Source organism: Bubalus kerabau, chromosome 23 (assembly GCF_029407905.1).
Source record: "Bubalus kerabau isolate K-KA32 ecotype Philippines breed swamp buffalo chromosome 23, PCC_UOA_SB_1v2, whole genome shotgun sequence".
NCBI lineage: Eukaryota > Metazoa > Chordata > Mammalia > Artiodactyla > Bovidae > Bubalus > Bubalus kerabau.
Window position 1 is genome coordinate 33,530,163 of NC_073646.1, and position 26,729 is coordinate 33,556,891.

The following is a 26,729-nucleotide window of genomic DNA, read 5'->3' on the forward strand; positions in this document are numbered from 1 at the left end:
TTCATCCCACCCACTCCTCCATCTTCCCCAAGTCCACACGTTTGTTCTCGACATCTGTGTCTTTATTTAAGTCATTAATAATTTCAGGTTTCTGTTGTAGCAGTCAAATTTATATCCTATTCAAATACAAAATCAGAAGCTGGTTCTTTGCAGGGGAGGTGGGGAGTGATCAAATAAAGACACTACTAGTTAGCCTGTGCAAGAAGACGGAGGACAGAGAGGTGTGAAGAGGAGGAAAAGGGTACAAATCATCAAAATAAGTAATGAAAAAGAAGATATTCATTCCAGCAGTAACTACATTAGTAAACATGTTTAATTCATCCAGAAGTTGACCTCCACCATCCCAAGCTTGAGCAAGCTTAGAGGCAAATTTTCTGAAAATTCTGAGGACCAGAAAATATATACTTTTTACAAAAATGTTTCAAAGGACAGGAAAAGAATGAAAGCTACTGATTTCATTTTATGAAGCCAGTATAACCTTAATGGCAAAACCAGACAAGGATAATTTTTTTAAAAGGCAATTATAGATCCATTATACACTTATGAACATGTATTTTGAAATCTTAAATAAAATATCAGCAAATTAAATTCAGCAGCTAATTTAATTTCAGTGAAATTAAATATATATATAAAATGGTTGCTGGCCAGGTGGGATTTATCTCATGAATAATAAGTAAATCTATTAATGTAATACACCACATTATAGGATTAAAAGGAAAGGAGAGCATATGATCATCTCAATACCTGCAGGAAAAGCATTTGACAAAACTCTGTACTCATTTATACCATTAAAAAGATTTTCAAAAGCAATCTCGAAATAGAATATAATGTCACTGATGGGATAAAGAGTAATTGTTCAAAACTCACTGCATATTTAAGGGTAAAACTTTAAAGGCAACTCATTTAGACTCAAAGCAATAAAGGGGCTTCCCAGGTGGCACCAGTGGTAAAGAATCTGCCTGCCAATGCAGGAGACGAAAGAGACATGGGTCAGGAAGATTCCCTGGAGGAGGGCATGGCAACCCACTCCAGTATTCTTGCCTGGAGAATCCCACGGACAAAGGAGCCTGGCGGGCTAAAGTCCATTGGGTCACAGAGTTGACCATTACTGAAGCAGCTGAGCACGTATGCAGAGCAATAAAGGAAGTCCTCTGTCATTGCTTCCCTTTAGCATTACACTAAAGTACCCAGACAATTAAATAAGGCCAAGTAAAAGATATAAAAAGACATTAAGTATACAGGGAAAGTATATCTAGAGAAAGTATAATTATCTACAGAGAAAATCCAAAAGAATCTATACACAAACTTGTAATCGGCGAGATTGCTAAAAATGAGATTGACATGTAAAAATCAATAACATTCCTATGTATCACAAATAACTAGAATATATTATTTTTAATTTCACTTACCAACCATAGCAAAAAAATAAAAAGCAATTAAAACTGTAAGGTGCCTAAAATAAATGCAGCAGAAAGTTGTGTGAGGACTATATGGTCCAAATTACAAAACATTATTGAAAGACTCAAAAGAATATCTGAGTAAATAAAGAAATATATACCACATTCATGGACAGAAAGATTCAGTATCATAAAGATGCCGATTCTACCTAAATTTATGTATTAAACAGAACTTCAAAAATATCCAAAACTGTCTTTGGGAACTTGACAAGACGCTTCCGAAATTTATAGAGAAGAGCTAAGGGCCAAGAATAGCCCCAGACAGATTTATTAGATAGCAAGATTGATTACATAATTAAGATAGTGTCATAGACGCAAGGATAGACAACTATACCAATAAAATAGGGAGCCCATAAGTCTATATAAATCAGTGGGGAAAGGGTGGATTCTTAATAAATGGTGTAGGGTTATACATAAAAAATAAAATTAGAGCTCTGCTGCTGCTGCTGCTAAGTCACTTCAGTCGTGTCCGACCCTGTGCGACCCCATAGATGGCAACCCATCAGGCTTCCCCATCCCTGGTATTCTCCAGGCAAGAATACTGGAGTGGGTTGCCATTTCCATCTCCAACGCATGAAAGTGAAAAGGGAAAGTGAAGTCGCTCAGTCATGTCTGACTCCTAGCGACCCCATGGACTGCCGCCTACCAGGCTCCGCTGTCCATGGGATTTTCCAGGCAAGAGTACTGGAGTGGGGTGCCATTGCCTTCTCTGAATTAGAGCTCTACAACACACAAAAAGATCAATTCCAACTAAAGACATACATGTGAAAAGCAAAACTTTTTAAAGTTTACAGGAAAATATCTATTATGACCTTGAGGTGAAGAAAAATTTCTTAGAAAAGACACAAAAAGGATGAACAACAACAAAAAAAAAGACTAATAAATTTACAGATTTTAATCAACAAAAGATACTATCAAATTGTTTTTTTAAAAATTCCACAGACTGAGAAGATATCTGCTACCCAGTAAGGGATCACAATCAGGAAGAGGTTGAGGGGAAAAAACAAAGAAACTATTTCAAGAAGAAAAAGATGTATAACACAGTAGGGAAAAACAAAAGTCAACGAAGAGGCAATTCACATAAGAAAAAAAACCAAATTGACCAAAAAACATATAAATCAACCTCCCTAGTAATCAGGGAAAATGCATAATAATTCAACAATTAGGTATCATTTTACATTTATCAGCTAAGCAGAAGTTAAAGCCTGATAATACAATTTCTGATGAAGATGTAGAGGAATGAAATTCTCATACACTGTTTGCACAGTCAGTTGGTACAAGCCCTTGGAGAGCAATGTGAAGATGCTCATTGTCTTTGCTGCTGCTGCTGCTAAGTCGCTTCAGTCGTGTCCGACTCTGTGTGACCCCATAGACGGCAGCCCACCAGGCTCCCCCGTCCCTGGGATTCTCCAGGCAAGAGTACTGGAGTGGGGTACCATCATAGTCTTTATCCCTATTCAATTTACTCTTTTCAGTAAATATTCAAGAGAGAAATCTCTGCACCTGTGCTCCAGAATACATTTATAGGAGTCTTTACTGTTACATCGCTTAAAACAGAGGGAAGAAAAAACAGACACAAAGAAATGTCCATCAGAAGAAGAAAAAGAGACAAATTAAGATATAAAGCCTAATAGAGTATCATGTAGCAGTTAAAATGAATGAACAAGAGCTACATGTATCCTTATTACATACATAGTGTCAACTTGTATAAAGCATTTGAGGGCAAGCAAAAAAAGCAAGCTGCAGAAGGATACATGCAGTATGCTACTTATGTAAAGGGCTTTTGGGTTCAATACGTCAGTCTAGTTTATCTGCACACAGTAAATGTTACTCTTCTTGGTGCACAGCTCTGCGAGTTTTGGTAAATGCATACGGCAGAGTGCTAACCGTCACAATCATAATGTAGAACAGCTCTGTCACCTTCCAAAATTCCTTGGTGATACCTGATAGGCGCCAAATCCTTTGCCCTACTCCCAACATTTGTAATCATACAGTATGAAGCCTTTTGTCTTTGGTTTCATCCACTTAGCATAATGTGTGTGAGGTTCATTGATGTTACTGAATGCTTCCACAGTTTGTTATTGCTGAATTGTATTCCACCGTATGGATGTACCAGTTTATTCATCCATTCCCCAATTACAGTGCATCTGGGTTGTTTCCAGGGAGGGAAATTATGAATAAATCTGCTGTGAACACAGGAGAGCTGGTTTTTGTGGGAACACATGTTTTTCTTTCTCCCGGGTAGACAGCTCAGAATGGGATTGCTGGATCACATGATGAGTGCTGCTGCCGCTAAGTCGCTTCAGTCGTGTCCGACTCTGTGTGACCCCATAGACCGCAGCCCACCAGGCTCCCCCGTCCCTGGGATTCTCCAGGCAAGAACACTGGAGTGGGTTGCCATTTCCTTCTCCAATGCATGAAAAGTGAAAAGTGAAAGTGAAGTTGCTCAGTCGTGTCCGACTCTTAGCGACCCCATGGACTGCAGCCTACCAGGCTCCTCCATCCATGGGATTTTCCAGACTAGAGTACTGGAGTGGGGTGCCATTGCCTTCTTCAATGATGAGTGCATGTTTACTGTTATAAGAAACTGCCAAACCATTTTCCAAATATTCTGTACAATTTTGCATGCGTTCTAGTTACTCTGCATCTTCACCAGCACTTGGTCTTGTCAAGCTTGTTTGTTAAATCATTGTAACAGATGTCTAGTGGTATCTCATTTTGCTTTTTTTTTTTTTTTTTATCATTTATTTGGCTGTCCTGGGTCTTAGTTGTGGCACACGGGATCTTCACTGTGTCATGCAGGATCTTTCATGGTGTTGCACAGATTCTCCAGTTGTGCTGCGCGGCCTTCAGTAGTTGCGGTGCAGAGGCTTAGCTCTGAGGCATGTGGGACCTTAGTTGCCTAGCCAGGGATCGAACCTGTATCGTCTGCACTGCAAGACAGATTCTTTTTTTTTTTTCCACCTGACAGGAGAGGTATTTGTTCAGTACATCATCACAAACCAGAATAATACAATAGCAGTTCCAATAAAAGGTTTCACATATTTATTTCTGAGCCAAATGGACCGCTAGTCAGGAAACACCATGAGCCAAACATTCCATTTCTCCCATGAGCTGTTCAGACAGTAGTGATGCTCTCAGCACTATGATTCGGTTAAGATGCAAGTGACCTTGACGGAGCATAATTGTGCCACTTCACATGTGAGGCTCCCTATAGACCCAGCTTGATTCTTCTCCAATGTCTGCCTTCTCTTGGAGCTGTACCTGATTTTATTATCAGTTTTCATTGGAGTCCATTGGGGAATGGGATGATTCTGCCTTTGTTTCTTGGCCAGGAATCACTTGATACTGACAGTCTCGTGAGAGGACTTGCCGAGGAGCAAATTCAACCCCACACAGGATGGCGGAGAAGAGAAAAGGCAGCTTCTTAACCACTGGACCCCAGGGAAGTCCCTCTCATTTTGGTTTTTATTTTGCGTTTCTCTAGTAGCTCATGATGCTCAATATCCTTTCAGTGCTCATTTGCCATCCACGTATCTTCTTGTCTGCAGGGCTGATTCAATTTTTTGGACCATTTTTAATTGGGTCCTTGGTTTGCTTATTATGAAGTTTTCAGGATGCTTTATATTCTGAATACAAGTTCTTTATCACATGTGTTTTATAAATATTTTCCCCCAGGCTGTAGCTTGTCTTTTCATTTTCATAAGAATGTCTTTTCAAAATCAGATGTTTTTAATTTCGATGAAATCTAATTTACCATATTTTTCTTTTATAGCTCATGGATAAAGAAGCTATAACTAAGAAAAATTTTGCCTAACCTGAAGTCGCAATGATTTTCTCCTATGTTTCCTTCTGGGGAGTATTTTAAGTTTTGCTTTTAGGTCTCTGATCCATTTTGAGTTGATTTTTGTATAAGCTGTGAGGTATGGGTAATATTTTTTTTTTTCTTTTGCTTGCTTTTTCTCATATGGCTGTCTAGTTGTTCCAGCACCATTTGTTGAAATGATTATTCTCTCTCCATTGAATTGCCATTGCACCTTTGTTAAAAATCAACTGGCCATATATACGTGAGTCTGTTTCCAGTCTGTAATGTTTCAAAAACATGAAAAACAGGATTCAATTTTTTTTTCAAAATATTTCAGCCATTCTAGTGGATGTGTAGTTGCCACTGGTAAGGTTCCCCTGGAAACAGAGAGGAGTTTAGCACCCAGGATGTTTATTAAGAAGTGCTCTTGAGATCAACACTTGTGGTCAGGAAGGAAGCAGGTGCAAGCAGAGGGAGAAAGTGAGCCTCCACTGAATCCAGTTCGGTTCAGTTCAGTTCACTTGCTGAGTCGTGTCTGACTCTTTGCGACCCCATGGACTGTAGCCCGCCAGGCTCCTCCGTCCATGGGATTCTCCAGGCAAAAATACTGGAGTGGGTTGCCATTTCCTTCTCCAGGGGATCTTCTCAACCCAGGGATTGAACCCAGGTCTCCCGCACTGCAGGCAGACGCTTTAAGCTCTGAGCTACCAGGGAAGCCCAATCTGATTCCACTGAATCCAGAGGGTGCATCAAAGCTGGAACGACCTGAGTTGGCCAGAAGGACTGCTGGGGCCGCAAATCTGTGGGAGGTGGTCTGAGAGATGCGCTTTTGCATTCTATCACAGTAGGGATATGCTTGGTTTGCTTTTGTTGTTGCTGCTTTGTCAGGTGGGCGGGGAGGATTGTTTGGCCATGCTACGTGGCTTATAGAATCTTAGTTCCCTGACCAGGGATTGAACCCACACCCCTGGCAGTGAAAGCACAGTATCCTAACCACTGGAATGCCAGCTTGGGATTTTTATTTGCATCTCCTAGCTACAAATGAGGTTGAGTGCCTTTCATATGTTTATTAGCCATCTGAACATATATCTTTTTTGAGGGTTGTCTGTAAAGAGGGTGATAAAGTGGCTTAGGGCCTTAGGGAGACACAAGGGGCCCCTGTGAAGCACCAGCCTCTGCACATAACACAGAGAAGCAGTCCCCAGGGAAGTGGAGAGGCAGACAGATGTGGGTCCAAATCTCAGTCTCCCATTTCCCAGCTGTACTGCCTGAGGAGAGTGATTCAACTTCTCTGAGCCTCATAAAATAACTGAGATTGTGATTAGGAGTGGAGCATAAGAAGGAAGTGAAGGAGATGTCTTGGTTTTAATCTAAACTCTGGCCCTCCAGGATTTAAGGACTACCAGTTCCCTGATAACTCAGTTGGTAAAGAATCCGTCTGCAATGCAGGAGACCTAGGTTTGATCCCTGGGTTGGGAAGATACCCTGGACAAGGGAAAGGCTACCCATGCCAGTATTTTGGCCTGGATAATTCCATGGACTGTATAGTCCATGGGGTCGCAAAGAGCTGGACACGACTGAGCGACTTTCACTTTCAGTCAATTCCAGAGGGCCAGTTGCCCCCATGGGTCAGTCTTTGAGAGGACCCAAGAGTTTCCCAGGAAGAGGCTCAACCTGAGGAAAGGGAAATGTAATTCCCAAGTGGGTGGAGCCAGATCAGTCCTTCAGGTTGGCCCTGGGCTCAGCCCCATGGCTCCAGGTCTGAGTCCCAGGGAAGGAGAATACTGGAAACTGGAGAAACCCTGTGTCTGTTGTCTACAGCAGTGCAACAAACCATGTCAGACTTGGTAGCTTCAAACAACACTTATTCTACTTATGAATCCGTAGTCTGGGCAAGGCTCGGTGGCGGCAGCTCATCTCTGCTCCAGGTGGCATGGGCTAGGATGGCTGACTGAGGCTTGACCATCCACTTTTTTAAGATAGCACCACTCACCTGGCTGGAAGGTGGATACGATTTGGGCTTCCTCACAGCATGGTGGCTAGGTCCCATGAGCAAGCATCCCAAGCAAGCTAGCTGAAGCTACATCACTCTTTATGACCCTCTGTGTTTTCAGCCATAGTCACAAATCCAACCTGATCCAAGAAGAAGGGGTGTCAGAGTCCCATTGTGGGGAGTGATTGTTGGTACCATTTTGGGGGGAATACAGTCTGCACAGTACTAAGAGATAACAGCATATTTTGTAGCTGTGTGACCATGAAACGGAAAGCCTGGAAGGGATAGGAAAGTCATTTTAGGGTGATGGGGGCAGCTCAGAGGGGTGTTCCAAGCCAGCCTTCATCCCGGAGAGGTCTTCAGCTTTCCGAGGAGTGAGGGCCACAGCGATGGGAGAAGACAGCAGAAACCTTGAAAGCAACCATCCCAGCTTGAAAATCAATCACAGGAGGAGGAGAATGGCAATAAAATGTAGCATAAAAATGTTTGTGAGCACCAGTGAGACACCCACTGGGGCTCCTGGAAATAAATAGCAGAAACTTTGAAAGGCAGAGAAGTCCCATTAGAAGAGGAAGGAAATAAGTCGAAGGAATACTTTTTAAAAAAGATTTATTTATTTATTTGGCTGCACTGGGTCTTAGTTGAGGGAGGAGAAGACGTCGATAGGAGTCATTCTGGGGTCAGGATCCAAGGCGACAAGAGCCGGTCAGGAATCTGCCTGAGATGAAGCCAACAGTGCAAGTCCTGGCTGGTCCCTCCAGGCCAGAGCAGGAACAGAGGACAAATGCCAGAATCCTACCATAAGGGGATGTGGGGTTGGGCCAGGGAAGGTCACTGAGGCAGTGGAGGAAGGAAGGGTAAGCCAGTGATCTGTACTGACCTGTGAGCAAATTAGAAAACACACCCCTTTCTTAAGATGCTTTACTTCCATCCTTGGAAAAGTATCATAATATACTGATATTTTGTGTCTGTGTGTGTGTGTACGCACATGCAACACACGCATGCTCAGTTGGGTCCAATTCTCTGCAACCCCACGGACTGTAGCCTGACACTTTCCTCTGTCCATGGGACTTTTCAGGCAAGAACACTGGAGTGCATTGCCATGCCCTCATCCAGGGGATCTTCCCTGCATCTCCTGCATTGGCAGGCGGATTCACTACCACTGAGACACCCAGGAAGCCCATGCTGATATTGTTAGAAAAAGCAACTTTATTGCTTTCAGGGGAGAGTATTGTAATCAACACAAATCTAATGAGGCCCCTTAAATCTACCCAGAGCTTGCACCATCACATATGTCAGAATACTCTTGTCCAATGAGGGTGTGAGCCAGGGGAGGGGAGGTCGAGAAACTTCCAGGTCCAAATGGGAGGCTGAAGGAGGCTTGGGCAAGGTCCAGCTTGGGCTCCGATGCGGCCCATGGCTGGATTTTTACAGCCATTCGTCCATCATCTACTATCTGAGTGGGCTAGCTCCATCCATCATCTACTGTCTGAGTGGGCTAGCTCCATTGAAATGGTCAGGATGAGATGGGCAGAGAAGCAGGAGGTGAAGGCCTTGAAGGCTGATTTACTGGGTGCCGACGGTAACTCCAGGGCAGAGCCATGGATGTCAATGTCCCCCATGACCAGGAGCAAGAACGACTTCCTCTGAGGTCTCAGAGCTCAGTCTCACTGCCCTATGACAATTGCTATGTACTGAGGATCTACCTAGTGACAGGCACTGCTCCCTTAGCCACATCATCCCGAATCCTTTCCACAACCCTGCCACGCCAGTGTCATCACCCATCCTAAGTTTACAGAAGACGAAACCGAGGCTTCAGGAGAGTAAGTGACTTGCTTGGGGATGCAGAGGAAGGAAGCCAGCAGACTGGGATTTACTCTGGGCTGCCTGGGACTCCATGCCAGCTCCCGCCAGGAGACAGGCAGTTCCAGGCTGACAACACCCTGGGTGTACTTGGCCTCTCGAGCTGGGGTCCAGCTTTCTGTCTCCTCGGGCCTGACCCACTCACTCTGTGCGGGAGTTGAACAGTAAATTACAGGGCTTCATTATCTCATTTGAGGGTGGAATAAAACACTTTGGAAAGGCTGATGCATTAAGTGCAATCAAGTTCTGAAAGGTTCTTCATCGCTGGAAGGAATGGCCTCTGATAAATTGCTCTCTTCACTGAGACGAGACTAATATCTCATGAGCAATCCCAGCAGTGTCCACTGCAGATGTTTCTGCATCTTCACAAAGGATGTTAGAAATCAGATTCCCTCCCAAGAGAGCACATCGCCTTTGCGATGTGCAAAAAGATGCCCCAGGTACAGCTCCCTCTCCTGTCACCTGCTAGAAGGAATTCTGGAACTGCTCTGGATCAGAGGTCACCCAGGACCCCCAGGCCACTCCCACTGGTCAGTCACCACATATGCATCCTGAGTCACTCCACAAGCCTTGAAGGAACACCACCCCGTGGAAGCCCACACATCATCCCAGAGTTCCTTAGTTCCACAGGACTCAGCTATGGCTCTCCCATCCCAATGACTTAATGACCAACAGCTCACCACCTTCCTGGGAAGCAGCCATCCAGACACTTGCATTTTAGGGATCGTAAAACTGATGCACAGTCTACCCCAAGTCACACCTTCAGAATCTCAGGCCCTGATGCTTTTCAAATCAGTTCCCAGGATATCAAAAAGCTGCAGTAAGGCCAGCCTTAAGCACAGCTGAAACAACCACATCAACAAGTCACATCCCTCGGGCTCTTCCATTGGTCAGGCCTGTACTCAGCACCTACACATACCATCCCACCTCCTTAAAACAACCCAGGTTACAGTTGAGGAAAATGAGGCACCAGGGTGTGAACAGTAGGGGTTTGGAGGCCCCTCAGCCTCTATCTTCCACCATGTCAATCTCTGGGTTTTTAGAGGCTATGCAGTCTCATCCTCAGTCACAGGTTACATGAAAGAAAGAGAGAGAAGAAAGAAGGTAGGAAGGAAAGAAGGGAGGAGGGGAGGAAGAAAGAAAAGTGGGGGAAAATTGCTGAAAGAGCACAGGCTGAGAAGGAGAAGGAGAAGAGGCAGGAAAAGGGTATGGAAGGAAATAATACAAGACAGCGTGTGAGAGAAAGACTCCTTGCCTCTTGCCCTGCCCACGGATGTCACAGTAAAGAGGACGGGGCTTCTCCTGTCACCTTGGAGCCCGAGGTTCACTCACTGACTCAACCAATCGGCATTCCTTAAGCAGCACGATGCGCTCAGCCCTGGTGCACGCCCCTGGGAAACCCAGGAAAAGCTGTGTCCACAGTTGGCTCCTTCTGACCTTCCCCTAGCCTCAGTCTCCCCATCTGCAAAACGAGCATGTGAATCCCTACCTGTTCTGGGAATCAGCTTCAGCAAGCACACACACGCACCAAGGGGAAGCCCTAGACACGTCCATTTCCCTCCTTTCCTCCATCACTGAGGCGAGCCAGAGCCAGGAGGGAGTAGATTGGAAACTACAGAGGGGGGCTGCCCTTGGCTGCACTCTGAGGCCAGAGTGCCAATATGCCCATCCACACACTCATTCATTCATTCAACAAATATTTGATGAATGAGTATCTACCAAGTGCCAGGAGCAGTGCTGGATGTTTTCCCAAAGGCATTCTTTCCTTTCATCCCCATGAGCATGCTCTGTGAGAAAGGCACCATCGTGCCCATTTTATAGATGAGGAAACCAAAGCAGAGAAAGATGCAATCTGCACAGCATGGAATGTGATAGAGGCCAAACTCAGACCAGGCCTGGTTCTCAAGGATGCAGTGATGGTCGGCTGGCTGATTCCCCACACCCCACACTCTCTCCTTCCATGGGACCAAGTGATGTCTGGCGTCTGTGTCTAAGTGTGGATTTGCAGCAGAGAGGCCAGCACCTGGTCTCTCGGGGATCCTGGCAAGGCTGGGCAGGCCTGGGAGCATGAAGGAAGAAGAGCCTGTGCCTGAGATGAGAATAATGGCTGACGGGGACTAAGCTATGACAGTTCGCATATGAACTCAGTCCACCGCACTCTGGGGACCAATAATCCTTTCTCTTCCCTGGTGGCTCAGCCGGTAAAGAATCCGCAGGCAATGTGAGACCTGGGTTTAATCCCTGGGTGGGGAAGATCCCCTGGAGGAGGGCATGACAACCTACTCCAGTATTCCTGCCTGGAGAATCTCCATGGACAAAGATGCCTGGTGGGCTACAGTCCATGGGATCGCAAAGAGTCGGACATGACTGAGCTACTAAGCACGCAATCCTTTTCCGTGGGGGTGAAGGCGAGCGTGTGAAGGGGCTCTCCAGCAAAGAATCAGAGAAATCTCTTCTTCCTGCAGCTCTGTGGTGAGGTGCGGAAAAAGGAGGTGGTGGAGGCCTGGGCTCCCTTGGAAAGATATCCATTTCATCGGGCTCCTCCCCTGCTCAAGAACCTTCAATGACTCCCCATGGTCCTTGGTATTGTTTGTCAAACCCAGGGAAGGAGATTCAGGGTCAGCTCACTTGGGCACTAGGGAAGGATCCAGAAAGAACCAAAGCCCCAGAAAAAGATGCCCCCTTAGTTCTCCTGGCCCTTCCCTCCCTCTCTTCTTTTTCTACTTCTATGCCATCTGAGCAGCTCGTGCTGGTAAAGGCCATGCTAGGCCTTAGCCAGGCAGAGTGAGAATTCCTGCCTGCCCTGGGGCATTGTTTTCTTGGGTCCAGAGAAACCCCAGATTTAAGAAAAAAGGGATTGCTGGCATCTACATTTCCACACCACATCCCACCACAGCAGGGAGACTGGGACCAGGAAAGCTGACAAAGGACAGGGGCCCAGGCTTCCTAAGCAGGGCAAGGCCTGGGCCTGGGTATCTTTACCAAGTGCCCCAGTGATTCTGACACCAACCACAGTTTGAGAGCCACTACTCAAGGGCAGGGCTAGATAAAAATATAATGCAAGCCATATGTGACTTTTAAAAAGTGAAGAAGAAACAGATGGAATTTTAATATATATTCTATTTAACTCAACATCCCAAATATTATCATTTCAATGTGTAATCAATATAAGAAATTATTAAGGAGATTTATTTTTTCTATACCAAGTCTTTGAAAGCTAGGGTATATTTGACATTTATGGCACATCTCCATCCAGCTGCTAAATTCTCATTCACGATACTCGAGCTGTATTTGGATTTCACAGATGTCCATAACCAAGCTGTTTCAAAGCAGTATCACCAATTCATCCTTGCTTACTCAAGTCCTGGTTTTCCGTTTTCCTTTTGGCCATGCTGCATGACATGTGGGATCTTAGTTCTCAGACCAAGAATTGAACCTGTACCCTCTGCAGTGGAAGCTCAGAGTCTTAACCACTGGACTGCCAGGGAAGTCCACAAGTCCTGGTTTTAAAACTCAGAGTTCCACAACTTGAAAGCCCAGTTCCAGGAAAACCAGAACAGCTGGGCAGCCTCTTCCAAACATACGTGAATGTTTTCCAATAACTAAATCATTTTTAAATTTTAAATTAATTAAAATGAAGTAGAATTAAAGCTTCCATGTCTCATGGCACTAGCTCCAGTTTCAAGTATTCAATAGCCATGTACGGCCAATGTCTACCATACTGGAGAGGATGGGTCTACGAGAAAGAAAGCCTCTTTCCCTTCCCATAAGACCAACTATGGAGGATCAGAGCTCGGTTTTCTTAGGAGAGCCGTGGTCCCTAAAAGAGTTACAGGTGGGAGGCCCACATCATAGAACACCTATTAGGCAACACAAGGAGGATACGATGGACATTAGGAAGCCATTGGAACAATCTAGGACATGGGAACATGACGGTCAAGGTGAAGAGACAGCTGGATCACAGAGATGTGCAGTAAATAAAATCAAGACGTGTTTTAGATGTGGGGGGGGGGGGGGTGGCCGCCGCGGGGAAGCAAGAGGGACCAATCCAGGATAATTTCCTGGTCAGCTCCCCCCCCAATCCATCATCACCACCAGCAACCAGACTGATTCTAGAATATTCCAATAATCTACTGCTATTAAATATAGTGGTTTAGAATAACAATAATTATCTAATTATTGCCTTCCATGGTCCAAGAGGGGGATCAGGCTCAGCTAAGTGGTTCTTGCTCAGCGTCTCTCATTCGTCTCAGGTGAAGCCTCCGTCCCCAGGTCTGGGGGCTGTCAGATCTGCCCTGAGGTTTCTGTCTCCCACTGGGGCTGCTGGCTGGAACACGGTGCTGTGCTTAGTCGCTCAGCTGTGTCTGACCCTTTGCAACTCTGTAGCCCGCCACGCTCCTCTGTCCATGGGATTTTTCAGGTGAGAACACTCAAGTGGGTTGCCATCCCCTCCTCCAAGGGATCTTCCCAACACGGGGGTCAAACCCGTGTCTCCTGTGTCTCCTGCATTGCCAGTGGATTCTTTACTCGCTGAGCCATTGGGGAAGTTGGAACACCGCTATGAGTCGAAGCGTGTCCACCATGCCTCACAATTCATATGTGGAAGTCTTAACCCCAACTGCTTTAGAATATGACTGTATTCAGAGAAAGGGTCTTTAAAGAGGTAATTAAGTTAAAATGAGGTCATTAGGGTGGGCTCTAGTCAATATCATCTGTGTTCTCATAAGAGCAGGAAATTAGAAGGAAGACCACAGGAGGACAGCGAGGTGAAGGTGGCCATCTACAAACCAAGGAGAAAGGCTTCAGAAGAAACATACCCTGGGTCTTGAGCTTCCAGTGCCCGGAATTGTGAAACAACACACTTCTGTTGTTTAAGGCCAGTCTGCGTTCTGCAGACCTAGCAAACCAATACGAATTTCCACCTGCGATCCGTCCACGAAGCCTGTGCTTCTTCACAGCACAGCATATGGTTTCAGAGCGTGAGTGTCCCAAGGGGACCAGGTGTACACAGGATGACCAGGTATGACCCAGTTTTAGAACTCACAGGTGTCACTTCCTCTGTAGTCACAGATGCAAGACAAGGGAACACTGACCCACCACCTAATGAGACGAGGATCAATGCCACGTTGCCAGGAGAGCATGCAGAATAAAAGATCTTGTGACCATCTCGGAAAACACAACCTGCCAGATCAGGCTGGTAACCCCAGGGATTGGCAACAATGTCATCAACCGAGACAGAGATTACGGGAGGAAGAGGAGAAGGTCTGGGATGGCTTAGATCAGCAGCCCTCAGCCTTTTTGGCACTGGGGACTGATTTCGTGGAAGACAATTTTTCCATGGACTAGGGTGTGGTGGTGGGGTTGGTGGTTTGGGGATGATTCAAGCACATTATACTTACTTTGCACTTTACTTCTATTATTTATTACATCAGCTCTACCTCAGATCATAAGACATTAGATCCAGAGGTTGGAGATACCTGGGTTAGATGATGAGGTAAGGTGTGAACAGGGTGAGCTGCCCAAGCCTGTGACCATTTAGGTGGACGTAACCAACCACCAGGCTTCCCTGGTGGCACGGTGGTAAAGAATCTGCTTGCCAATGCAGGAGACACAAGAAACTTAGGATCAATCTCTGGCTTGGGAGGATCCCCTGGAGAAGGAAATGGCATCCCACTCCAGTATTATTGCCTGGGAAATCCCATGGACAGAGGAGCCTAGCGGGCTACAGACCAGGGGGTCACAAGAGTCAGACATGTCTGAGCACTCATACACACACATCTCCAACCATCAGAAAGTTAGATATGTGAATGGGGGCTTCAGGAACATGTTCTGGGCTAGAACTGTCAATTTAGGGACTCTCAACATATCAGACTTAAATTGAAGAAAGTAGAGAAAACCACTAGACCATTCAGGTATGACCTAAATCAAATCCCTTATGATTATACAGTGGAAGTGAGAAATAGATTTAAGGGCCTAGATCTGATAGATAGAGTGCCTGATGAACTATGGAATGAGGTTCGTGACATTGTACAGGAGACAGGGATCAAGACCATCCCCATGGAAAAGAAATGCAAAAAAGCAAAATGGCTGTCTGGGGAGGCCTTACAAATAGCCGTGAAAAGAACAGAAGTGAAAAGCAAAGGAGAAAAGGAAAGATATAAGCATCTGAATGCAGAGTTTCAAAGAATAGCAAGAAGAGATAAGAAAGCCTTCCTCAACGATCAGTGCAAAGAAATAGAGGAAAACAACAGAATGGGAAAGACTAGAAATCTCTTCAAGAAAATTAGAGATACCAAGGGAATATTTCATGCAAAGATGGGCTCGATAAAGGACAGAGATGGTATGGACCTAACAGAAGCAGAAGATATTAAGAAGAGATGGCAGGAATACACAGAAGAACTGTACAAAAAAGATCTTCACGACCCAGATAATCACGATGGTGTGATCACTGACCTAGAGCCAGACATCCTGGAATGTGAAGTCACTTAAGTGGGCCTTAGAAAGCATCACTATGAACAAAGCTAGTGGAGGTAATAGAATTCCAGTGGAGCTATTTCAAATCCTGAAAGATGATGCTGTGAAAGTGCTGCACTCAATATGCCAGCAAATTTGGAACACTCAGCAGTGGCCACAGGACTGGAAAAGGTCAGTTTTCATTCCAATCCCAAAGAAAGGCAATGCCAAAGAATGCTCAAACTACCGCACAATTGCACTCATCTCACACACTAGTAAAGTAATGCTCAAAATTCTCCAAGCCAGGCTTCAGCAATATGTGAACCGTGAACTTCCTGATGTTCAAGCTGGTTTTAGAAAAGGCAGAGGAACCAGAGATCAAATTGCCAACATCCGCTGGATCATGGAAAAAGCAAGAGAGTTCCAGAAAAACATCTATTTCTGCTTTATTGACTATGCCAAAGGCTTTGACTGTGTGGATCACAATAAACTGTGGAAAATTCTGAAAGAGATGGGAATACCAGACCACCTGATCTGCCTCTTGAAAAATTTGTATGCAGGTCAGGCAGCAACAGTTAGAACTGGACATGGAACAACAGACTGGTTCCAAATAGGAAAAGGAGTCCGTCAAGGCTGTATATTGTCACCCTGCTTATTTAACTTCTATGCAGAGTACATCATGAGAAAACACTGGACTGGAAAAAACACAAGCTGGAATCAAGATTGCCGGGAGAAATATCAATAACCTCAGATATGCAGATGACACCACCCTTATGGCAGAAAGTGAAGAGGAACTCAAAAGCCTCTTGATGAAAGTGAAAGTGGAGAGTGAAAAAGTTGGCTTAAAGCTCAACATTCGGAAAACGAAGATCATGGCATCCGGTCCCATCACTTCATGGGAAATAGATGGGGAAACAGTGGAAACAGTGTCAGACTTTATTTTTGGGGGCTCCAAAATCACTGCAGATGGTGATTGCAGCCATGAAATTAAAAGATGCTTACTACTTAGAAGGAAAGTTATGACCAACCTAGATAGCATATTCAAAAGCAGAGACATTACTTTGCCAACAAAGGTCCATCTAGTCAAGGCTATGGTTTTTCCTGTGGTCATGTATGGATGTGAGAGTTGGACTGTGAAGAAGGCTGAGCGCCGAAGAATTGATGCTTTTGAACTATGGTGTTGGAGAAGACTCTTGAGAGTCCCTTGAACTGCAAGGAGATCCAACCAGTCCATTCTGAAGGAGATCAGCCCTGGGATTTCTTTGGAAGGAATGATGCTAAAGCAGAAACTCCAGTACTTTGGCCACGTCATGTGAAGAGTTGACTCATTGGAAAAGACTCTGATGCTGGGAGGGATTGGGGGCAGGAGGAGAAGGGGATGCCAGAGGATGAGATGGCTGGATGGCATCACTGACTCGATGGACATGAGTCTGAGTGAACTCCGGGAGTTGGTGATGGACAGGGAGGCCTGGAGTGCTGCGATTCATGGGGTCGCAAAGAGTTGGACACGACTGAGCGACTGAACTGAACTGAACTGAACATATCAGACGTCAGAGGCTGAGTCCACCCACAGAGTGAAAGAAGATAAGGGGTGAGGGAAAATATCAGCTATTTATTTCTGCACAATAAATCATACCAAATCTTAGTGGCTAAAAATAACTACAGTGGACCCTTGAACAAGGTGGGGATTAGGAATGCTGATCCTCCATCAGTTGAAAATCTGCTTATAATTTTTTTAATATTTATTTTTATTTATTTGACTGCATCAGATCTTAGTGGCACAATGAAGTATCTTTCCTTGAGGCTCCTGGGCTCAGTAGATGCAGTGTGCAGGCTTAGTCGCTCCACAGCATGTGGGATCTTACTAACAGTTCCCCAACCAGGGATTGAACCCACATCTCCTGCAAGGCAGATTGTTAGGGAACTTTCTACTTATAAATGACCCACCATATATGTGGTTCCTCAGTATCCATGGCTCCATATCCACAGATTCAAACCACCATGGATCTTAAGGCACTGCATTTTTCACTACTGAAAAAAACAATGTATAAATGGACCTGAGCAGTTTAAACCCAGCTGTTCAAGGGTCAGCTGTATTTATTACTGCTCCATAGATTGGTTGGGTAGTTCCTCTTCTGGCTTCACCTGGCTCACTCATGTGGCTGCATGTGTCTGGATAGTGAGCTAGAAGGTCCCAGATCAGCTCACTCACGTGTCTGGTTGATGCCAGCTGTCAGCAGAGGATGGGGCTCAGCGGCGACAGCTGGAACACCTGGCCTCTCTTTCCATGTGAACTTGCACTTAGGCTTCTTCACAGCGTCATGGACTCAGGGGAGCAACCCAGCGGGCAAGCGTCAATGCACAGGAGTTACCAAGTGCGTGTACTACCAAGCTAAGACCTTATTGGCCAAAGAAAGTCACAAGGCCAAAATCAATGTGGGATACCTTACCAGGAGACAAGATGTCACTGGCAGCCACCGCTGTAAAAACACACTACAGGAAGGAACACCGGGTGGGCCTCCACATATTTTAGGATTGGGCGGGAAAGAAACCAAAGAGGGAAAAACCAGGAGAACCAAGAAAGAACCAGAAGGGTGCAAAGCTAAAGGAGCAAGAGAGAAGTGAATTCCACAAGCATTGCAGAGCCAAGACAGGCATGACCTTGAGAGTGAATGTCTCACCCTAGCCCCAGCCTGAAACCATCCTCTTGATCTGACAACCTAGAGGTCTGCTGCTGCTGCTAAGTCGCTTCAGTCGTGTCCGACTCTGTGCGACCCCATAGACGGCAGCCCATCAGGCTCCCCCGTCCCTAGGATTCTCCAGGCAAGAACACTGGAGTGGGTTGTCATTTGGTCAGTTTCCTCAAATTCCCAACAATCATTTCAGGTGTCAGTGTCTCAAAACTTAAGCACCAAATACAGCTCAGTGAAAGCAATTCTGTAAATCCAACCAATGTGCTCTAAATTTTCAAACTTCACTACAGCCTGGCTTAATTCACTAGAAAGCCCAGGGTTTTCAAATGGTTTTTGACCCAAGTCACAGAGAAATACCTTTGCATCAAGATCCAGTGCATGTATGCTCACAGATGCACATTTAGGCCAGCATGCACACAGGTACACACGTGGCCAAGATGAAAGTTTCCTGAAACATAGAAAAGATCACAGTAACAGACCACCTGTTCTATGTGCAAAGGTTTGTGTCATTTTCTATTCAATTTTCTTTTTGAATACTAGTCATGCCTGCTAAATTGATTTCACCACCCACTCATGGATCATAAATTACAGATTAAAAAACACTGACCAAGGCCATCCAGAGCAGAAGTCTGAAAACTGACCAAATCCTGCCTTTGTTTGGGTTCACCTCTTGGGTTGCTTTCGTTTGTTTTAAGAATTTTAGGCCTTCAGTCAAGCCTCCCTTCCCCTGTACCATTTCCCAACTGTCTGATACCCAACTGCTTTATTCACCTTCACACTTGCCTGGCCCCTGAATGCATTTCTGTTTGGGCCTTCTAAGTCTCTCCGTGCTAAAGGAAGAGATGTATGCATTTATACATCCCATGAATATTGAATACATGTCTCTCACCTGCCAGCCACATTTCAGGCACTGGGAATACAGCAAGAGGACAAAACCCACTGCCTTCACAGAGCTGAGATTCTAGAAGAGGGAGACAGACAACCAAAACAAAAAAGAATATTCTTCATTAGATGCAGATAAATTCTTGAGTGAAAGTAAAGTGGGAATGGGGTCAAGATGCTTTAACAGCCACCAGATTGCAGGCTTCGAGCCCCTTTGTGGAAACAAGGTAGCCCATCTCTCCCCCCACCTCAGAGAGGTGGGTCGAGGAATGGAGGTAGGGGATGGTCAGAATCTTCCCCAAAAAGAAAGTTCCCAGACAGCACCAGCAGGTAAACCTAATCCATCATGTCCCCAAAATACTCTGCCCAAGAGCAAAGTACCAGTAACTTTAACCTAGAAAATTTCAAAATTCCAGTAAGCCATTAAGGGGGAGCCGTGGCAGGACATTAGTCGGGGACATGCCGGCCCTAGGGTGGGAAGCCCTTGGGGGTGTATTTCAGACTTTTCCCTCATTCGCAGCCCCCTCACCCTCTGTCCCGCGGGATAAACGGCCACCTCATTAGTTCTGCACACATGACCCTCTCGACCTGGCTCCTGGTGACTGCGCCTGCCTTATCTCTGGCCTCTCCTCCCTCACATTTTCCGCTCCAGCAAAGCCAAACACGGATCCGTGGGGGCTTTCACGCTTCTGTGCCTCTGGACACGCTGTTCCTTCTGCCTGGAAGGCCGCCGGCCGCCTCCATCCCCGCGTGCCCCTCCCCCTCCTCAGCGAGCTCCAGTTCATCCTTCAGAACCCAGCCTGGATGTCCCCTCCTCCAGGAAACTCCCCTGAAGCCCCATCTCCGTCCCGAGCACATACCGCCCCCCGCCCCGCTTTATTTATTTCGCTTTGCTTCTCTGCACTGTAATTACCGGTTTCTCCAAATTTCTCCCCTCCCAAACTCGGGCCTCCTCAAGAGCGGGAGTTCTGTGGGCCACTCGCTTTGCACCCAAAAGCGACAAGTCCCGAGCTCGGAGGGACAAAGCTTCCACTCCGGCCCAGGCCGGCTCCAAAGGCCCCCGTTTCTGCCCTCCGCCTCCCCGTAAGCCCGCGGGGATCCGCGCTCCAGCATTTTCCACCCGCCCCTCAGGCCACCCCCAGCCCCGCCGCCTTCCCCAGCACCGGGGCGGCCCCTAGCACGGCCGCCCGCCCCCCTGACATCACCAGCCGCCGGCGCCCCGGCCGCGGGACTACAAGTCCCGACACGCCCCGCGGCGGCCGCGCATGCCCAGCGGGCCGGCGTTTGAGTGGCAAGTTGTTTGTTACAGCGAACACCAGCTGCTCTCCGCGCCGGGCGCCGCGCGCCGCTGCTCCGCCAGCGCTGCCGCCCTCGCCCGCCGCCTGCCCGCCGCCCGCGGCCCCCCTCGCGGCTCGGCGGGCCTCCCACTTTGTCCGCCCCAGCCCGCCCGGCGCCGAGCTCCGGGTCCCCCCGGCCGGCTGCCCGCGGCGCTCCGGTGCCGGCTGGGCGCGCGCAGGGGGGCGGGGGCCGCGGCTCGCCCCCCGCGGATGAGCCGCCGCGGAGCGCGGGCGGACGATGGAACTCCACATCCTGGAGCACCGGCTGCAAGTTGCCAGCGTCGCCAAGGAGAGTATCCCGCTCTTTACCTACGGCCTGATCAAACTTGCCTTCCTGTCCTCTAAGACCAGGTGAGCGCGCGGGGACGCGGCGCCGGCCGGGGAGAGACAAAGAGGCGCACCCGGGCGGCTGTCCTCGCCGCCGCGGCTCGGAAAACAACTTCGAGCCCCGGGGAGCGCCCCCGCCCCGCCCCCGCCGCATCGCTTGTCTCGTGTTTGACAAAGCCACCCGATCTGCCCTCCAACTGGGTCCTTCCACCCCGAGCCACCCACCCCCCCACACACAACGCACACACACAAGAGGCACCCCTGCCGCTGTCTCCCCCCATCTCAGCCCCCTTCCCATCCTCTCCCCTAGATCCAGAGGGCCAAGCAGGCAGCTGTGACGAATCCGTTAATGAATGAATGAACGAACGAATGAATGAATGAAAAACAGGTGTGGACTCGCGGCGGTGTTTAAAAAAAAAAACTAACCCCCCCCCCCATCCCCCAATCCCTCCGTTGGGCCGGCCCCCGTCGCCAGGGCGGCGGAAGGGATTCTGCTGAGCGCGGCTACCCAGAGCAGAAAAATCATAAAATCATTAGTGGGTGTTTATCTCAAGGTGCCTGCGACGATTGCGGACGGCGCCGGAGGCTGGGGGAGGGGAGGAGAGGGGAGGGGGCCTGCGGGTGAGGGTCGCTGTGGTTCTTTCTCTTGGGGTCCGGGAAGGTGGGGGACGGCGGCGGGGGAGGGGGGGCTGTTTTGCCGAACCGTGGAAGGGGGAGGAGCGGGCGTGTTTACGGCTCTGCCTTGAGGCTGGGCTTGGATGCTGCAGGGGGAAAAATAGTTGAAGGCCTTGGGAGGTTGAAAAAAAAAAAAAACCCAAGTTGGATTTTTCCCACTGCCGGTCAGGGTCTGACTTTGTGAGCCCCGGTCGGGGCTTGGATTAGGATGATGTTTTTTTAAGGAGCCGGAGTGTGAGTGCTAGCTAGCCGCTGTAACTTAAATCCCTTGTTTGTCCACCATTGTGACTGTTTAAAGGGATGAAGTTGTTGCTGGCTAGGCTTTTCGGGGGTTGAGACGGAGGTAGTCCTTTTCTCTGCAAAATGAATGAATAAATTACAGATCAAGGTTAACTTAAAATGACGGGAGCCCCTAGGCTACCCCCTTGGACGCAAGCTCAGGGGGAGCTCCCGGGATGTGGGGGGAAAATTCAATCCGAGCCTCTTATCTGCCTGTTAAAGTTCTTGCCTGGAAATCTCACTTTGATGTGTGCGTGTGAGCCGGCAGCTCAGTCCCGCCATTGTTTGCGAGATGGAGCAGAGAGCCAGTGGCATCTTGTTTACTTTCTTCTCCGGCTGCCCGGCTGCCTGGTGGGGTATGGAGGGTTGAATGCTCACCTTCCCTGGGCCCTGGCTCCTTTGATTGCAAAGGTAATTATTAAACAGGTCATTTGAAAACAAAAGCCACCAGCTCAGATTCTGAACCTCTCCTCCCACCTTCTGGCCCCCCACCCCAGCCTCCTCCCACTCTTGATACCCACCCCTGCTGCACCTACCTGCCCTCTGCTCCCCACCCCCAGCCTGTCTTGAAATTCCAAGGCTGGAGGCAAGAGAGAGCGGCCTTGTTTTTCCAACCCTTGGCCGTCAGCCCCAGGCAGCCCCCCTGGCTGATTTCTCGGCCACCATTCAAAAGACCAGGATGCTGACTCAGGCTGCTGCGGTGCGGGGGCCTGGTGCTGGCAGGAGGGGGCATTTGGGGGCTTCTTAGAAAGGCAGCCAAGGGCCACTCCCTCTGTCCCATTCCATTTGTGGGGGATTGGCCCCCACCCCAGGGTCCAGTTTGGAGGTCTCATAGATAGGCCTGTCCTGGGGGTGAGCCCCTGCTGACCTGTCTGGACCAGAGAATCCCCACCGCTCAGTAGGTCCCGCTTCTCCCTCTCCTGCAAGAAGCCCAGGTGATCAGTCCAGTCTCAAGATGACTCAGAGGTCAAAGGTCATCTCCCTGTCTCCAAGATCTGGCTCTAGAAGGTGCTGAGCACATTTGTCCAATGGCCAGAGGCCTGCCTCCCAGGCAGGGCCAGGTTGCTGACTTCAGGTTGTGACGAGCCCCTTCATTGCCCCTGTGACCGTGGCAAGGTCCATCTCCTTCTCTGATTCTCCCTTTGTCCATCTGTAATGAAGATAGCACGGCCCAGCCCCGTAGGTTTCACAGAGCTGCTGTGGGTGTAGCGTGGAATGATTGTGGAAATTGGCTTTTCTGCAATATAAGGGGGAGCAGGGTGTGGATGTGTTATTGGAGCAGTTTTCAACAGTCAGTCATCCAGGTAGAACTTTTGGTCCTTTTTTGATTCATCCATCAGTATCTGCCCCCAAGTGGTGGCCCAGAGCCTTGTCATATTTGTCACTGTGTTGCCTGTTAACAAGTTTTCGGTCGTTCCCTGAAGGGGCAAATCCTTGGCGTGGCATTTGAGACTCTTTGGGATCTGAATCCAGAATTTCCATCTTGAGTTAGACATTTTCTGGCACAACTGTGTGACCTACACTGTACTTCCACTCACACCTCCCTGCTTTAGTTCGCTCTTTTTCTCTCTGTCTCTCTTTCTCTGCCTGAAACCCCCTCCTCCCACCAGTAAATTCCTGTTGAACCCTCAAGATCTAGTGTTATCACCCAAAACTTTCCTGAACCCCGCTTCCCTCCACCCCCAGCAGACTTAGTCACTTCCTCCTGCTCATGTCTACCTGGGTGGAGGCTTGGGAGGGATGTGGCATCAATAGATGCCCACTCCCTGTAGGGGTGCAGCTGGGTTCAAGAGATGCTGAGATCCCTGCCTCTTCCTCTTCAAAGCCCCAAGCCTGGTGAGAGAGAAAGAAGAGGCCATCACAGCAGAGAGGGGAGTGTCTAGGGCCTAGCAGCTGGATCTGGGGGATGACCTGAGAGAGCCTGGAGGACTTCCTGAAGGAGGTGGCACTGCATCTTAGGGCATTAAAGTGGGAATTAGCCAGATGCTGGTTCAGGATCCTGCATATACCACAGGATAGCTCTTCGAATTGGGGCTTCCCAGGTGGCTCAGGGGTAAAGAATCCGCCTCCCAATACAGGGTGGTTTCAATCCTTGGTTTGGAAAGATCCCCTGGAGGAGGAAATGGCAACCCCCTCCAGTATTTTTGCCCAGATAGTCCCAGGGAGAGAGGAGCCTGGCGGGCTGCAGTCCATGGCATCGCAAAGAGTCAGACACAACTGAGTGAGCACACGACTCTCTGAATTAGGTTTTACACCTGCTTTGCAAGGAAGGAGTCTGAGGCTCAGATGTTAAGTGACTCATTCAAGGTTACACTGTCAGTGTAGAGCCTGAATTTGAATCAGCGTCTTTCTGGCTCAAGTTCAGAAATCTGCTATTCCAGGTTCAGTGACACCTATATTCAACAGTTATATCCAGCCCATGTATTTGCAGCATACTGTCCTAAAGCTTTAGGAACATCCCTTCCACCCTGCCTAATCTTCCGCTAGGAATGCTTGTCCCTCATCACCCCCCATCCAGACGTTCTACTTCCTCCCTGTAACCATCACCTCTCAAGTTTTGTCCGTAGGAGCATATCGTTTGTTTGTCTTACTCTCCCACCGCCTAGTTTATAAACCTTACTTTCAGGAACTTTTTTGTGCATCTTTTTATCTTTTTCTTCTCTCCCACCCCTCTGCCAGTACCAGAGAAACCAGAACTATGCTTGCCAATGCAGGAGACGTGAGAGACGTGGGTTTGATCCCTAGGTTGGAAAGATCCCCTCAAAGAGGGCATAGCAACCCACTCTACTATCCTTACCTGGAGAATCCCCATGAACAGAGGAGCCTGGTGGGCTACAGTTCATGGGGTCGCAAAGAGTCGGACACAACTAAAGCGACTTAGCACTATTGTTTTTACCGTGTGTCCCTAAGTGGTGAAGACACCGAGTTTGGAGAAGTAAAGCAGCCTGCTCAAGGTCACAGAAGAAACAGAATTGGGATTTGAACCAGGTCCTTTCTCCGCTGTGCTTAGCACTCTGCTTTGTAGGCACTTAGTAACTGCTTACTTGATGGATGTCCGGCTCGTGCAGAGTGACCCAGATTCCAACCGGAGTCTTTTCTGAGAGCCTTGGGGGCTGGAAGAGGCTCGGCAGACTGAATCACACCTGGAGAAACAAGGCCCAGTGCCCCTGCCCTGACTGTCAGGGTAGCATCTGAGTGCGGCTGGAAAAGGGAGCAGAAGGCAGGCTGAGTACATTTATTCTAGGCCCAGGGCTGGAGGGGGAGACCTGAGGTAAGCCAAATCCTGGCTGACCAGAGGGCTTTCCTTCAGCCTTGTGATAGACTGAGGTTCTGTAGCCTGGCTGAGGGCCCACTGGAAAGCCCACCACACCATTCCAGTCTCATCTCATATGGCTCCCAGCCACACAGATTATTTGCATGGATACACACACCCTATAGTGTCTCTAGCCTCAGGCCTTTATTTCTCAGCCTGGAATGTTGCTCTTTGCCCTACCCTCTTTGTCCTACCCACTTTGTCCCCTTGCTTGTTCTTTTAGACCCCGTATTAGCCTCACCTCCGCTAGGAAGTCTTCCTTGATGCACAGCTGAGCTCAAATCCTTCCTCTGGTATGGTGGGCTTAATCCCAAGAAGATATAATGTGACCAACCATGGAATATAGTTGGGATCCTTGGGGCTGCAAATAAGCTGGCGCAAACAATAAGAAGTATGAACTTTGCGCCATGAAGTCATGAATTGCGCTGTTTGAGGGCTGGTAACTTAAAGGCTTGATGTCATCAAGGGCCCAGTCTTTCTCTTTGGCTCTGTGGAATGGCTGGGGCACCTCCAGGCAATATGGGCAGTCATGGGAAGGAGTGGCGAGGATCCTGGGGACGGAAAAGGCTGTTGCCTTGAGAAGTCTATGAGAAAACCTTTCTGGGATCACATTCCCCTCATACACAGACTTCCTCATCTCATTGGTCAGAACCAGGCACATAAGTATATCTCCACCAATCACAGGCACAGGAAATGAGACCATCACAAGCCAATCAGGATGCACCACTGCAGCTGGGGACGCCTGGCTAGAGTCTTGGGGCCATCTGGAGATGGAGCTCCTCAGGGACCCCAATTTGCTCTCTGCAACCACAGAAGGCAAAACTGGCAATAATCAATAAGTGTATGATGAAAACAACGACAACAATAATAGCTGATGCTTATAAAGCACTTAGTACATTTCAGGCACTATATCTGTTAGTTCATTTAATTCTCACACAACCCTCAAAAGTTGAAGCAGGATTGTCCCCACTTTTCAGATGAGGAGACTGAGAACCTTGAGTGCCCAGGGACACACCCAAGTGGTAGAACTGGGATTTGAACCCAGAAAATCTTGGATGGCATCACCGACCTGATGCATATGAGTTTGAGCAAACTCCAGGAGACGGTGAAGGACAGGGAGGCTTGGCGAGCTGCAGTCCAAGGGGTCACAAAGAGTCAGGCATGACTGAGCAACTGAACAACAATCTGGTTGTGGAACCTGTCCTGAGACTTCTCAGCCAGGTCTAAAATCACACTGGTTTGGACATACCCCCTCCTGGGGGCCGCTAAGCAGAGGTGTCACTGAGAGGCCATGACAATGAAGCTGGGGCAGGGGCAAGATCATTATCCTGAAATGCAAGTTGGGGGTGGAGACACAGGAAGCTGCAGCATCCTCTTTTTGCCCATGAGATGCTCGTATCTAGGAAGTCCATCTCTTTTGATTGGCAAGAAAAAGCACCTAAATGATATGCAGTAAGCCCGTGCTCACAGAAACCCACACTGCCCGCCTGGGCCGGATCTGCTGTCTGTTAAGTCTCAGGTTTGGTTTGACCCGCAATCATTCATCCACGGTGCTGCCTCGGGGAAATCTTGCCAGTGAGCCATCGTGAGCACTGAAGACTTAAGAGGCATTTACAGGAGAAAAGCTCAAAATTGCAAACAGTCCACTGTTT

The 26,729-nt window shown here is 48.0% G+C and overlaps 1 protein-coding gene and 1 long non-coding RNA gene across 3 annotated transcripts in view; one reads left to right on the forward strand and one right to left on the reverse strand.

Moving 5' to 3' along the window:
- Positions 1 to 7,852: 7,852 nt before the first annotated feature.
- On the reverse strand, positions 7,853 to 20,261 carry LOC129638040 (uncharacterized). Of its 2 annotated transcripts, none has more exons than XR_008707670.1 (4): positions 20,060 to 20,261; positions 19,154 to 19,225; positions 18,622 to 18,712; positions 7,853 to 8,135 (listed from the first exon to the last, which is right to left on the reverse strand). It is a non-coding gene; the product is annotated as an uncharacterized LOC129638040 (long non-coding RNA). The 2 variants fall into 2 exon arrangements; XR_008707671.1 differs by lacking the exon at positions 20,060 to 20,261 and adding an exon at positions 19,676 to 19,887.
- Positions 20,262 to 20,553: 292 nt separating this feature from the next.
- CASTOR2 (cytosolic arginine sensor for mTORC1 subunit 2) overlaps positions 20,554 to 26,729 on the forward strand; it is a 50,661-nt gene continuing 44,485 nt past the window's right edge. The window contains exon 1 of the mRNA XM_055562495.1: positions 20,554 to 20,834. Coding sequence (XP_055418470.1) covers positions 20,722 to 20,834 — 113 coding nt within the window. The 5' untranslated portion in view covers positions 20,554 to 20,721. The remainder of the gene's footprint in view (positions 20,835 to 26,729) is intronic.